At 31.7% G+C, this 15,200-nt stretch overlaps 1 protein-coding gene across 3 annotated transcripts in view; it reads right to left on the bottom strand.

Annotated features, from left to right (window-relative positions):
• Nucleotides 1-9,733, bottom strand: part of LOC124540726 (inactive ubiquitin carboxyl-terminal hydrolase MINDY-4B) — a 39,102-nt gene extending 29,369 nt beyond the window's left edge. For 2 of the 3 annotated variants that reach the window (XM_047118412.1, XM_047118420.1), the window contains exon 1: nucleotides 9,208-9,733. In XM_047118412.1, the coding sequence (XP_046974368.1) occupies nucleotides 9,208-9,370 (163 nt within the window). In that variant the 5' untranslated portion in view covers nucleotides 9,371-9,733. Of the gene's footprint in view, nucleotides 1-2,802; nucleotides 2,950-9,207 lie in introns of those variants that run through there. The other variant, XM_047118448.1, reaches the window with a different exon arrangement.
• Nucleotides 9,734-15,200: the final 5,467 nt, after the last annotated feature.

Here is a 15,200-nt window from a genome sequence, read left to right as displayed (position 1 = left end):
TATCGATAACTGTATATTTATTGAAATAATGACAAGAGTTTCATTAATTTGTTCTTCTTAATTATTTTTGTTATTACAGTATTTTCGAGAATTTCGTTTTGTCATTTTTTATGGTTCCGTTTTTTCTATGACGTGGATGATGGATATGAATCACTTTGTTGTTCATCCGTCTGTCTGATAGGACCTACTTTCAGGAACGCGTGGAAGTATAGATTTGACATTAAAACTATGTATTTTGTTCTACAATCTCTTAAAGCTCTCGAGAGTATCAAAAGTATTTATTTTCTGTTAGTATTTTTCGTTAGCCTATATCTATGAAATTTGGTAAGTAATACAGTTTAATTTGAATTGATTTAACTATCTGATAATGAAATATTACTGTTAATTTAAAAAAAAATACTTCAACTGACTTATCCTCCATAATTTGCTATGAATGTTTCAACAGCCTTTTACTTAGTGTTAAGGCTGTGTGCAAGGTCGTCTAGGCAGGTTGCACCCACTCATCAGATATTACTACCGAACAGCCGAATACTTTAGTATTCTTATGTTCCGGTTTGAATGGTAAGTACTCCAGTAGTAGTTAATATTTTCTACAGCGCCAATTTCTATGTACGCTTGTGACTGCTTTCTGTATAGTTCCCCATTTTACCGTTCACGTTTAAGATGATGGATCCAAATGATTTTTGTGAGTTATATGTGTTTATATTCCATTACGTGCGTCGTTATATGTATTGATACAGCGTTATGAAATAAGCTTCAAAACTTATATTAAAATGGCAAGGCTCTAGCCCAGTTATGAGACATTTACTTCAAAAAAGGAGTGTTCTCAATTCGACCGTATATATATTTTTTTATAGGAGCAATCTAAAAAAATATGTTGAATACGCAATTATTTTATTACTTTTAAGTGCATATTTATTTGTTTTAAAATAGTGTTTTGTTTGAAGTCGGTTTCTCATTTTGTTAAAATTTTTATTTATTACTTTATCAAAACAGCTAGTATCAAACTTTATAATGCGCACAAAATACAACCAAATATTAAAACCTCATTACAAAACATTTCATTTAAATGTCACTCGAATTTCCTTTTCACTGACATGTAATTCAAACCATCGAAAATTATCTAATAACGGTTTAACTGGGATTTACTCGTAAGATATAATAATAGTCATTAACATATTAGAAGTCAAATTATCTCCAATTAAAATTTAAAGAGTTAACGTTAAAGGCAATGAATATTATGTACCAACTTATTTATATTGGATTTGTATGTTGGCAAAGTTTACTAGGTTTGGGCCACGGCATCGCTCGCATTTTCGTAAAAGTATTAAAGTAACCGACGCCTTCACTTGGGATTCAGGTTTGGGTGTCAGTATACGTACTATGTTTTTTTATAAATAAATAAAAAAAAATCTTTGATTCAAATAGTCACAGGCTAAACAGAAACTTGACTTTATACACTCTGTATATCTTTAAACTTAACGCTGAATACAACCGTGGAATAAATTGACTTATATAATCAAATGGCATATCAACGTTGATTGGTGAAATAGTTGGTGATGTTCATAACTTATCCAGAGTGAAATAAGAATTGATCTTATAGAAACGCACGGGTTTTTCATTTTCCATATTTGGTAGGCTTCAAAGTATAGTAGAACGCCGATTATCCGAACCCCGATTTACTAAATCGCCGATTATACGAATCGATCCTAAGCGTAATATAAAAAATTAAATTTCCAATTTTTGCATTGCTTTGTTGGATCGAGTTGGACCTCGCTGAATTCCTAATGTATTTTAACTATTATGTTTGAAAGTTGAAAATAAGGTGTAGCAGCAAACAGTTGGAGTAATTGATATGTTATTACCATCGAACGCCGATTATCCTAATTTTCATTATCTGAATTATCCCTGATCCCAATTAATTCGGGTAACCAGCGTTCTTTACTTACTTTTACTTTAATTCCATCGATAAAACACCTTGGGTCTAAGCTTACTAATATTATTAATACGAGTTTGGATGTATGGATGATTCTTACGCAATCGTGTTCGAACGGCTGTACAAAATATAATAAAATTCTGTACGGAGATAGATTATAATCTGAAATAGCATCACAAGCAGGCAAAAACCATGGCCGGACACTCGTAAGAATATAAAAAAAGTTCGATATCTACAAATTCATACTACATTTTTCATCAAAAATTTAATAATAATTATTATTGAATATTGAACCATGGGGTAATCCTAGTTTAACTATATAAACATACTATGTGTTTACATACACTTGTTGTTAAGTCTTATTATGATAATGTTGTCATCCTGAACGATTGCGGCCACACTAACTTAATCATAATATATAAAGGGCGATAAGTTTACACAGGACATGCTATATACACACGTGTATGAGTGTTTACACAAACACAGATACACTTTTTATTTCCAAACTCTCATAATCCAATAGAATGACAAATCTGACAGGACTTGTAAGCGAATAAGTGCAGATCCAACGGTTTTACGTGCTATTCGAGGCATGGTAGAGTACACACTTCCGTACTGAGAATTCATCGAAAAAATCCAATAATGTTTCATCGACCCGACTTCGGGTTTTGATCCCAGGATCTCGGGATCTAAGGCTCTTTATACTGACTCATAAGGCCGTTCAATTTCATTCGTTCATTCGGCATCAATATAGTTTGCATGCTTAATATTGGAATTCTTTAATTAAAATGTATTTTGCTGAATTTTCATTAATTGTCATATGAATACGAATTTTATACAAAAAAATAAAACACAATCAAACTTACCTCTCGGCTTATATTCATAATCGTCATCCATATTTATTATTTCGTTTTTAATTGAAACTGCGTATGAATTCACTTTAAACTATAAACTTTAAACTCCATAGTATTATTAAACTTTTGTTTCAAAGTGCATAATATGACCAGTTCGAAGAACGCCAGTTACAAACTAAGCCAATGAGCTAACTTCAAACGATTTTTAGAACATTAGAAACAAGTCATAAACGATCGCGGAAATTAAATACCAAGCTAATATCTGTCAGCGCTGAAACACAAAAGAAATTATATTTTAATTATATTTTTCATACAGATTTTTATTTCTCAATTGAAAATGAAAATTATATGAGCTGAAATAATTATGTAAGAATACGTTTACCTCAAACCGAGATTACTGAACTAAACCGAGCAGTACTAAAATGCATTATATAATGAGTAATCTGATTATTTCAATGATATCAGTAAGATGAGACCAATGGAATGCCTGATGGTATACGATGACATTGGTGCTGTAACAAGTATTCCAATGCTCAACGCCAATGCACCACCAACATTGGTAACAAAGATGTTATATCCCTTATGCTTTTGTTACATTTTGCATAAATATAGTATCGAAATATTGTTACATATTGAGATGATAAAATTCCACGGACATTTTTGACTTTGCCGTTTCATAAATTCAAAACATTTGCAAAAAATACATTGGTAAAGAAGGGATATTATTTAATAAAAGATTATACAGACGATAAAAAAGCGTGGAATTAGTACTTCATGACTTCCAGGCAGGATATATTACATACACATATATAGGTGTATTTAACAAACATGAATGTATTTTTAAATCTTGAAAAGAGTAACTACTGAGTTTCTTGCCGGTTCTTCTCGGTAAAATCATCTTTCGGAATGGTAGCTTCACTTAATATCGTTGTTAAATGACGACAAAGCCTACTGGAATAAAGTATATTTTGATTTTGATTTTTGATTTTGACAGACTCAAAACTTTGACATATTAAAATTGTGCGTAATTAATTATTAAAACATGACTCTGGTTTAATATCCACATCAAAGTATTACAACGTTCAGGCGACGAGTTTTAGAAATAATTGGATCGTTAAGCTCCTCGCGACTATGTAATAACAGTAGTAAATCCCTCAAAGTGGTAGCTTATAGCCCACTCGATGTGATATTGGTTCAATCATTGGATTATAATAGAAAATTACCAATATACAGTGTATATTATGCGGTATATGATCGAAGAGAATTAGTTGAATAAATTGGAATCATTCGCACTAAAATAATAATCGAAATGTGCTTTATTAAATTTGAATTTCGAATTGGTTCTAAAATTAATATTAATATTTTGTTAAATATACAGGAAAGGCTTATCATATTGCGTAATTCATTTATTTCAAATGTTATATACGTTTTATTTATTGTTATTTAATAGAATTCCTTAATCTTGCAAAAAATCATATGTAGTTCAAAAGAATCGTGATAGCAGTCATTCATCATCTGAATTTTTTATTATCATTGTGATTGTCATAATCTATACTACAATTATAAATGTGAAAGTAACTCTATCTGTTATATCAGTATGTCCGTCAACTACTGAAATATTAAGATGAGATTTGGTATAGCGATAGTTTGAGTTCAGAGGAAAACAGAATAGTAAGGATTTGTACGCATGTATGTGTAAAGTTTTATAAATTCTCAAAATGCTTTAGAAACGTTAATATGTACAGTGTACATACCTTTATATAACATTGTCATTCCTATTTAAAATATTTGTCTCGAAGTGAACCTCAGTCAGTCCTTATTGCTGGAGCAATGCCAAGCCAGCCCCTAATACTGGATTTGTTTTGGCTTAGGATGAAAAAGCACAAACGTCTCATATCTATCTAAGTTTGACACAATTCGAAGGCACTGATTGATTTAAATAATATACTCCTATTAAACCATGTCAATTTTGACTAATAACTTAAATTAATAGATGATTCCATTTTCGAATTCATATATTTTACTTGGTGGTAGGGCTTTGTGCAAGCCCGTCTGGGTAGGTACCTCCCACTCATCAGTTATTCTACCGCCAAATAACAGTACTCAATATTGTTGTGTTCCGGTTTGAAGGGTGAGTGAGCCAGTGTAACTGCAGGCACAAGGGACATAACAACTTAGTTCCCAAGGTTGATGGCACATTGACGATGTAAGGAATAGTTAATATTTCTTACAGCGTCATTGTCTATGGGTGATGGTGACCACTTACCATCAGGTGGCCCATCTGCTCGTCCACCAACCTATACCATAAAAAAAAAATTATTACCTTTAAGAAACAAGCTATTTTTATATTATATATCTTAATATAACAACGACCTCATTGTTTATACGTCAAATTGTGGACTTCAGTTTACGTACGTAAGTCCATAATTTGACGCATAAAACATATTATAAAAAAAATCGGACCGCCGTGTCTGTCTGTATGTTTGAAAGCGATAAATTTAAAAATATGGAACGAATTTTTGCACGGTTTCACAATAGATTGAGTGATTTATGTGGAAGGTTGAAGTGTATAATCCATGAAGGTGAAAACTGGCTGAAATGTTTTTTAAACTAAAATGTTTTCTTACAAATTCAAGAAACCTTAGGTTGCCTTAATATTATTATAAATGATAATCAAATATTTATCATCGAGTTGATTTGGGAAGACATCCTTTATGGTGCTTTGTTTGACTATCAGTGCTAAGAATCCAGCTAAGATCCCCTAAGAGTTTTCAGAATGTTTCCCCAATAAATAACGACCATTTCAGTTCTAGCACATAATATACGAATATAAAAATGTTCTCGTCAATACAAAACAAAATGTCTCGTACATCGTTTATTGCTATTGGTGTTTATGGCGTGTGAATTCAATAGTTTAGCTGTAAAATAATACATGCTATGTTCTCTTTAACCAGTGACAAAATATCTGAGTTTATATTGTTTAGCGAAAAAAAATCATACTTATACTAATATTATAAGCGAAAGTGACTTCTGCCTGTGTTTTCTATCGCGGCTCTGATACAAATCTGATGAAATTGATTCCTAAAACGTACGAATAATATAAAAGTACTAATTACTTACTTTATTCGACTATTACGTTTTCACGATGTAACTGCTGGACCGATCCTTCATCTATATTAGACATTCAGAACCAACCTGCCCCCCCCCCCTTTACCGCGGATAGAAACGACTATATTCTGTCATATATTCGTATCGTACTTAAATGTTGCTTTAGATTAACCTTCAAGATCTATAAAATTAAGTTAATTATGTGTTGTTTATTTAACGATAATTTTTTTAAAAATGTATAAAGCTTTGCACAATCTATGTCGGTTTGTAATATTAAAATAGCCCTTTTTTACTCAATGCCATATGCATTATGCATATGTATACACGGTATATAATAATCACATATTTACATTTTTTTTCTGTCTGTCTGGCTGTTCGTTCCGGCTAATATCTGGAACGGCGGGACCAAGTTTGACGGGACTTTCACTAGTATGTCAGATACTAAGGAGTAACTTAAACTACAATAATTTTTATTTGTTAAATTCAAACGCGTATAAGGTCGGGGGCACAAATAAATTAAATGTAAAAATAGTAACAACTGAGTTTCCTTGGTGGTTGTTCCAAATTTTTTATATTCACAAACAATGGCAAGTAATACAGAGCATTGATAATTTTATTTTAAATGAAAAGTTGTTAGAAAGGTATAGTAAGTTATATAAGGCTTCATTGCTTTAATTAATTTATTCATTGTTGAAAAATACTTTGTCAAAGGTAGCACTCGATAACTGACGTTCGAAAAGGTTGAATAGTAAAAATAATAATTATGCCAAATAGTGTTTTATAGTTTAGTTTTTCTATATTGTTTCTGTATTGTGATTTGGAGTAATTTAAAATAATTATTATCCTTATTTCAAAATCTTATTTAGGCATATTTTCAATGTCTTTTCGTATAGCATCGGTCAAATGGGCCACCTGATGGTAAATACTCACTTCCTTGCATACTAAAATATCATACGCAAATAGCACCGTATGATATTTTAGTTTCTTACATAACTAAAACACCTGTCTTGGCCACTGAGATGTTACCTTTGCGTTTAGGTAGCTGGCTCACTCACCGTACAAACACAAGCATAACAATACTAAGTATTGTTTGGCGGTAGAATATCTGATGACTGGGTAGTACGATAAATATAATTTGAAGCAGGATAGATATTCTGTGTTTTAAATTAAAATTTACTTAAAGATAACAGATAAAACTTAATAATAATTGCTATAATGATAAAATATTGGATACCTTTCCCAAAAATATATAAATTAAATTCCCCGAGCGCCTTTGAATCGTCTAAAATTAAATTATTGGCAATTCAATTAAATGGCGAAAAATCATTGAAATGTCAAATATAACAGGAGTATTAAGTATCTGCTTTTTATTAGGATACAATTTAATATATTAAATTGATAGTATAATAGTCATAATATAAGTAGGAAATTACTATATTTCTACAAATACAAACCTAAATTATATTTACAGATGTGTTAACATATTGAGAGACTTTACAATTTCCATCGAGGGTTGCTTATAACGTGCCAAGCAGTCGAAAGGTACTTGCCACATATATTGCCATTTTACCAATGGCAGGTGAAATAGTACACCTGGCATTATTCTAGAGTTTGCTACTATACTTTAAGTATGCAGAACTATGGCTTGTAGACTATAATCTAAGGCTAATTTTAAACAGTATGGTTTCTTTAAATTTATATTGCGTATAATTTCTTATGTTTTTAATTATGTTATGACTTTTGTTGTTATGTTAGATTCAGTTACTTCAATTAGTATGTTATTTTTGTTAACACGATTGTGTAATAAATTTCATCGCTAGGAGCTATATATACGATGTATGTATTGTTATTATTTTGAGTGACATTCTAGTGACAAGATGTTTATGAAACATCTTTTCTATGCTGTTGTTTCCTTGATATCTATATATATAAAATAACAAATCCTGACTGAAAACGAAGATAGATAGTACATACGGAGTAAAATAGTAAACTCAGTTTACTTACACTTACTTACTAACCGTTTACACAGTATTAAAAATTATTTATTGACGTAAGTTTGCCTGGAATAGATCGCTATTTTCGCGATAAGGCCGCCTCTTGCGCATTTCTTAAATGTGACTAAATTATTTGTTTTTTGGTGTACAATAAAGAGTAATTCTATCTGGATTTGATAAAGAGATTTTAATATGACGTATTAAAAAAAAGACAGTAGACGTTTAAATATTCGTCTTCAGTATATATTCGTCTCTTTCTCCATTCATTTGTATTACAGTCAGAATCAAACGATTCGATTTTTCCTAGGAAATATTTAAAATCATCGTTCAGGTTGTATCTTGCACCATAAATGAAAGGCCGATTTTACGCTTCCATCAAATTAATCGACGTGATAAGCAACATGTAATCGTTGTGTTGGAAACGTTAATTTCCAACGTTTCTTGCATGTGCAAGTGTGACCTTCACTTTGAGCTATATCTGTTGAAATATGATTGAAATTTTGATTGTACTAAGTGGCGGTGTTATTCCATGGAAACTTCACTTCACTTCACTTTCTATGTATTCGTATATAGGTGACCTTTGCAAGATCGTTTTAGATTTTGTGCTTAATATTGTTGTTACAAGAGGTAAGCCAGTCAAACTACAGGCACAAGGGACTTAACATCTTAACTCCCAAGTTGTTGGCTTATTTGCTATGTAAAAAATAGTTAATATTTTTACCAAGGTCAATAATAAAATGTCGACGAGCGATGGTAATCAGGTGACTCATCTGCTTTGCATCTGTATTGTATTTTAAAACTCACTTCTCAATTATTTAAAACTTATAATGTTACGTTATTTCGATACTAGCAGTCAATGGTGTAGATTAATATCTAATAGTTCAGGATCGTGTTTAGTGGTGAGTTTCGAATTTATTACAGAATAATCCTGCAGAGTTGATTTATTGGGCACGTTAAACGTCCAATTAATGTGGAAACACTAATCTTACTAATATTATAAATGCGAAAGGTTGGATAGATGAATGGATGCTTATTACTCAATCAAGCCACGACGGTTGAACGGATCTAAATTAAAATTGACACTGAGATATTGTAGTCTATATCAGCATATAGGAAAGTTTTCATCCCTAACTCTGACACATGAGGACTAATTATACTAAAAATATGTGTGGAAAATGCTTCTGATAACCTTATTGAATGTTGTATTTTTATACACGCTTGCATATATTATATCTTATTCAATACTAAAAAAGGGATGTATAATTTTAATGAATTTTCATAAATAATAAATTATAAAAATGAAATAAATAATTACCTTCAGCCATTTCTAAATCTGGTGACAGAAGCAGCATCCTCTTATCGAATTCACCGTTTTCCAATTTCTTATCATTTTTTCCATTTTTCATCGCTTCGTAATTCATCGTGGTATTCGATATTGGCGTTTTGTTATACACGAGAAATTTCGTCAACTGATCCATTTCAATTATTTATTATAATTATGCGCACAGTTTTATTTACAAGAACGTTGCTCTACTTAACGTCGCAACTAAGATGTGGTGATGATGACGAAAAATTTGGAAAATTGAATTTTGTAAAACGATATTCGATAAACGAATGGATTTTAAAATAATTGAATTGCCAATTCTAAAATTGATATGCAAAGGAATATAACTAGAAAACGGTTTAGCTGATGGGTTGGGCGAAAAGTGTTTGAGTGAATAAGTTGCCTCAGATCGATAGCTGTTCGTATGGTTGTTACGTGGATGTGCAAATACTTTGTGCCGCTCGATTTGGCAAATTTAAACAAAAGCAATAAAGATAAAACGATGTGCAGGTGCGAACGCCGCAAATGGCGGAATAATTCTGTGAACGCCAACACAATGTGGCACAGAATGCTTATGCAAATCACAATTTGCGTTATTCGTATGGGCGCTTGCTTAAATATTCAGGTTTGCACGTGAAAATGGCAGGACTGTCGACGTTACAAATTGATTCAAATTTTTTCCTCTCCAGTCTATACTGCGTCAGAATTCAGCGCCAAAAAATTCTTCAAGCTCGAAATTTTTGCATTGCAAATTTTTCAAAAAAAGAATCGAATATGTTTAATGTTTTGTGTTATATTTTATTTAAGTGAAACGATTGTTAACAAAGATGTCCACAGTAATCCAATACACGAAGATAAATGTGCTGACGTGTAATAATCTTGACGAAATAATAAATGGCCACTACTGTTTTCTCTCGGAGTAAATCCAAGTCATAAGCGAAACAAACGCAATTCCAAGCAATCTTGGAGCGAAATATACTGCTGATGTAAGTTATTTATTTCGTCATGGGATAATACAAGTATATCCCATAATCGCATCTATTTAGACCCTTTGCGGCTTCGAGGAAAAATACCGAAGAGTGACGTCCAATTTCAGACCCTATTTCTTATGTTCGTTTGCCCTTTTCGGACGATCTTTTTTATCTATAAATTAGTACAATTTGTTACATCTATTTCTTTATATTATGACGTATTGAGTGAAGGGAACGTCTTATGGTATTAAGTACAATGTTATCTTTTAATTAACGGCCTGTAATTAACCACATAGGTCCAATTTATTCATCTTGTAGGATTTAGAAACTTTAAAATATTAAAACTTGTGCGATAGTTTAGATTGTGTATCTATCTATAAGCTAAAATCTATATTATTATTATTAATGTAAAAGTATCTGTCTGTCCGTCTGTCTGTCGCACTTTCACGACCTGCTGAAATGAATTTGATGAAATTTGGTGTGAAGCAAGTTGAACAAGATGTGTATGTCCTTACATAGACTAAGTTCTTTCGCCTAACACGTGACAATCAACACCCTGAAACGCGAACGATATCGCGGGCGACTACTAGTTACAATAAACAAGGAATACATTTTAAAATAAAATATGTATGGCACTTGACTCACTTCCCGTCCGTAAGGATTTAGATCAATTGTTTGAGTAAAACAGGTTTTAAATTAGAGTACAAGATTTTACTTAATCATATAAACGAACTGAGTAAAACATTTGCATTGCATTATTTGTATTATAAAGCTGTAAAATATAAAGTACTGTTAATTCAAGCGATTAACAACGAACGGTACCTACTATTTAGTTGATGTTATGTTATGTATTCACATATAGGTAGTTGTTAACTTTGCAGTTTGTCAGTATGCACTTGTAAGCGAGCTTATCGCGCTGAACTTTGACAGTGACATGTATAGAGTGATCGAGTAGTTTTGGTATTTGGTACAGTGTAATGATTTTAATATAATGTAATTTATGTTGAAAAAAATCATATTTGTTCAATTTACCTACTTCTCTAAATCTGCATCGAAGTCTGTTTCGTAGCTTAAGAGCAGATAGTAGGAAGAGACTATGTAGAGATATTTAATTTCAGCTTATACTTTAAGTTTGAGTTTTATATTACATTAGTAAGCGCCCGCGACTTCGCGATTTAGGGTGTTGGTTGTCACGTGCTAGGCAGCCAAGTAACCTATGCCCTTATTTGGAATCCAAGTTTGCTTCATACCAATTTTATCAAATTTGGTTCAGCGGTTTGTTGTGAAAGAGCGACAGACAGACAAAGTTACTTTCACATTTATAATATTAATATTTATTATTCGTACTAAATAGTATGCCTACTTTTATGATGTTTATTGAAGATACTCAATTTAATGCTTAAAAGGGTGATTTATCCATGAAAAATAAATTAATTAGCCGCCCTTTTCAAGGATACATATAAAAAAGTAATGCTTAATACATATTAGAGGCAATGTAACTTTTAGGTTGATTATATTTAGATTTTTTTTCAACTCTCAATGCGAATCAGTCGCAGTATATTTGGAATTTAGAATGATTTGTAATTGGTACACACCACTAACTAGCTAGCTATCATTAGCACTCACTATATTCTCTACTTCCATACATTAGCTATATGTGTTATATATGAGATGCATGCACTCGTACATATACATTTAAATACATATTATATCCAATATGTAGAGCAACATTTCATAGTTTGCGTTAACTAAAACAACAGAATTATATAACATATCATTTCAAGCAGCATTTTATCAGTTATTACAAAGTTTTGCATGTACTGTAGTTTTATTTTGGTTCTAGCTGGATGGTTATGCAATGATATCAAACAAACGATAGCCTAAACTTTGTTTTATATGGTGGTAGGTATAATTGGAAGTCCGTCCAGCGAGATACCACCATCGGATGTTTTACCACCATTTTGAAGGGTGAGTGACCCAGGGTAATTTTGGGTACGAGGAACTTAATATCTTAGTCCCCATGGAAGCGCATTGGCAGTGTAAGAGATGGTTATTTTTATTCGTAGTGACAATGTGTGTTAGCTGTAGAGACCACTTACTATCAGGCGGCCCATTCGCTCGTCCGCCTACTTAAATATAACAATAACTAATAAAATTAAAAAATAAAACTCTCAAGGGCAATTGAAAAAAGCATTAGCTTAGAGACTTTGTGGGATCAATTTTTGATATACGTTGGTTTAAATAATGACAGCTAAGTAACCGAAATGTGTATTTGTATAAAAAATTTAACTTGTAATTAACTTGTTAATTGTTATTAACAATAATAACAATTAACAAGTTAATTATGTATACTATGGCGTTGAATTTAAATTTAATATTAACATTGTATCATTGTGAGTGTGTCTTATGTAAATATAATGTTTGTGTGCATGTGTGAGTAAATTTACAAATGATTATCAATCTCACATTAATATAACATTTTTAATGGTGGCTCAGATTAATTAAATACATATATCTTATACAAAATGAATGGCTTCTTATACATGCGGGAATTAACAGAGTTTTTACTGTAATTAGTGTTCGGGCCTATACAATTACACTTGTAGGGAGAGAGGATAAAAGATAAGGGCAATCTATTTATTTTTCCTCTTAGGATAGAAATATCGAAACGATGAGCCGGTGTAACTACAGACACGTGAAACGAAATATCTAAACCAAAATTTTGTTAACATATTGACGGTGGATAGTTGATATATTTATTACAATAACATTATTTTAGAAAAAAAAGAGCTGAGATGGCCCAGTAGTTAGAACGCGAGCATTTTAACCGATGATTGCGGGTTCAAACCCAGGCAAGCACCACTATAATATATATGTTCTTAATTTGTGTTTATAATTCATCTCCTACTCGGCGGTAAAGGAAAACATCGTGAGGAAACCTGCATGTGTTTAATTTCATAGTAATTCTGCCACATGTGTATTCCACCAACCCGCATTGGAACAGCGTGGTGGAATATGTTACAAACCCTCCTTTATGGAAGAGGAGGCCTTATCCCAGCAGTGGAAAATTTACAGGCTGTTACTTTTTACTTTTTTTTATTTTAGAAAACACTAGTGACCTACCCCGGCTTTGGGTGCTATGCTGATACAAAATATACAACAGAATGTCTGGCTGACGTTTTGAAGACCTTTATTATGGGCACAATGCAGTTATTCAGTTATCTATCTCGTTGGTTTTGCAATGTAAGGGCACAGAAAAGTGTTCATGTACGACATCACTTTAGAAACCTCAGTGTTTTTCTACTATATTGTGCTAGTAATTTACATATAAACCTTCCTCTTGAATCAATCTAACTATTAAAATCCGTTGTGTAATTTTAAAGATCTAATCATACATAAGGACAGACAGCGGTAAGCGACTTTGTTTTATACTATGTATTGATGTACGTTTAATTATTTTTTTTTATAATCACGAAACAAATGAGTATTTTATTCTTATCGCAGCTTAAGCAGTGATAACCTCTTTATTCATTGCCATGAAAGTAATCCGTCAAAACATGACGCTTTCAAGTTATTTTTGGAGAAAGCATCCTGTTTTGATACATAAGCCTATTCCAATCGGAGGAGGAAATCTAAACATAGCTAAGATTTACATATTCCATGGAATTTGCTAAAAGCATTTCTTGATAAATATATTTTTTGTGTAAAGACATGATGCCACTCAACTGTCTCACTTCAAGATACTATATGTTATAGTAATAATATGACGTCACGTTTGTTTTGCTGATGTTTTAGAAATACATCATCGACTCTTTGGAAAATTAAATGTAATCAAAAAATTAACTGTTTATTCGGAATAATATTAGTGATTTTGAAAGGAAATGACGAACGAATTACATTAGTACAAGGAATAAACAAGTGCTTTAGCTACTTACATTGGGATCAGAGTAATGTATGTGATGTTGTCCAATATTTGTTTATTTATAAACAAAAAAGTATTTCTCTAGTTACTTGATTGCATAGAGTCAGTAGCACTTTTAAGGGGCAATGTATACGATTTTACAACAAGCCCAGAAAGCGTTAGATGTGACTGTGTCGCTTAATTAAAAGAATGTATTTTGTGAGTGCATGGTTTCAATTAGCGAGTATATGGTTGATAGCACACCTTAGGATATATATAGGAATGGGACGAACGAATGCAAACAATTACAAATTGTCAAAAAAATGGCTGAGTTTGTCGCCGGTTCATACTAGAGCATTTTATTTTCCGAGCTGCTGGTAATATTTTATTTGACAGTCAATAAATAGCTGTAATACTTCTATATTGAATGATTTGATTTGATTTAAATGGGACAATGTCATGATAAACCTCTTTGGAACAAATCCGTCTTTACAATTATGAAAGATTTATAATCGAACATACATAATAAATATATAAACAAGTAAGTGCGTAAGTTGGATCAAAATTTATTTATGTATTTAATCAATTAAAAAAGCTAAGTGCTATTATTATTTATTATAAAAAAATGTAACTATAAGTTATTAAAAATGTAATGTAATATAAATAAAGCAATGCTAAGCAACTCAAGTACGATAATTATAACTTCCTACCTACCCTACGTACTAGTGGAACTATATGACGGTAGGAGCACATTTCTCGATCGCGAGTCAAAAGCTGCATTGTATGCATATGCAAAAGTTACATGCTACTTCCATAGTTGTTCTAATAATACAGAAAAGTTATTTTTATTTTTTATTCATTTGAATATAATATTATATTGATCGTGCAATTTTGTATGTGTAATATATGCCGGTATTTCACAAATCCAATGGTATCACGTCAAATCAATGGCAAAGTTGTTTACTTGGCTTTATTCGTCCTGTATTTATAGAGGTTATTCATAATCACTTATACGTCATGTTAAGTTCGCTGATGTAACTTAACTCCAATGATGTTCTAGTAAACAGATATGTTATTAACGGGCAAAAAGTGAAGACTAGAAAACGTCCTAA

This window comes from Vanessa cardui, chromosome 2 (genome assembly GCF_905220365.1).
Source record: "Vanessa cardui chromosome 2, ilVanCard2.1, whole genome shotgun sequence".
Lineage (NCBI taxonomy): Eukaryota > Metazoa > Arthropoda > Insecta > Lepidoptera > Nymphalidae > Vanessa > Vanessa cardui.
The sequence above is the reverse complement of the archived record's forward strand: the minus strand, read 5'-3'. Positions and strand labels throughout refer to the sequence as shown.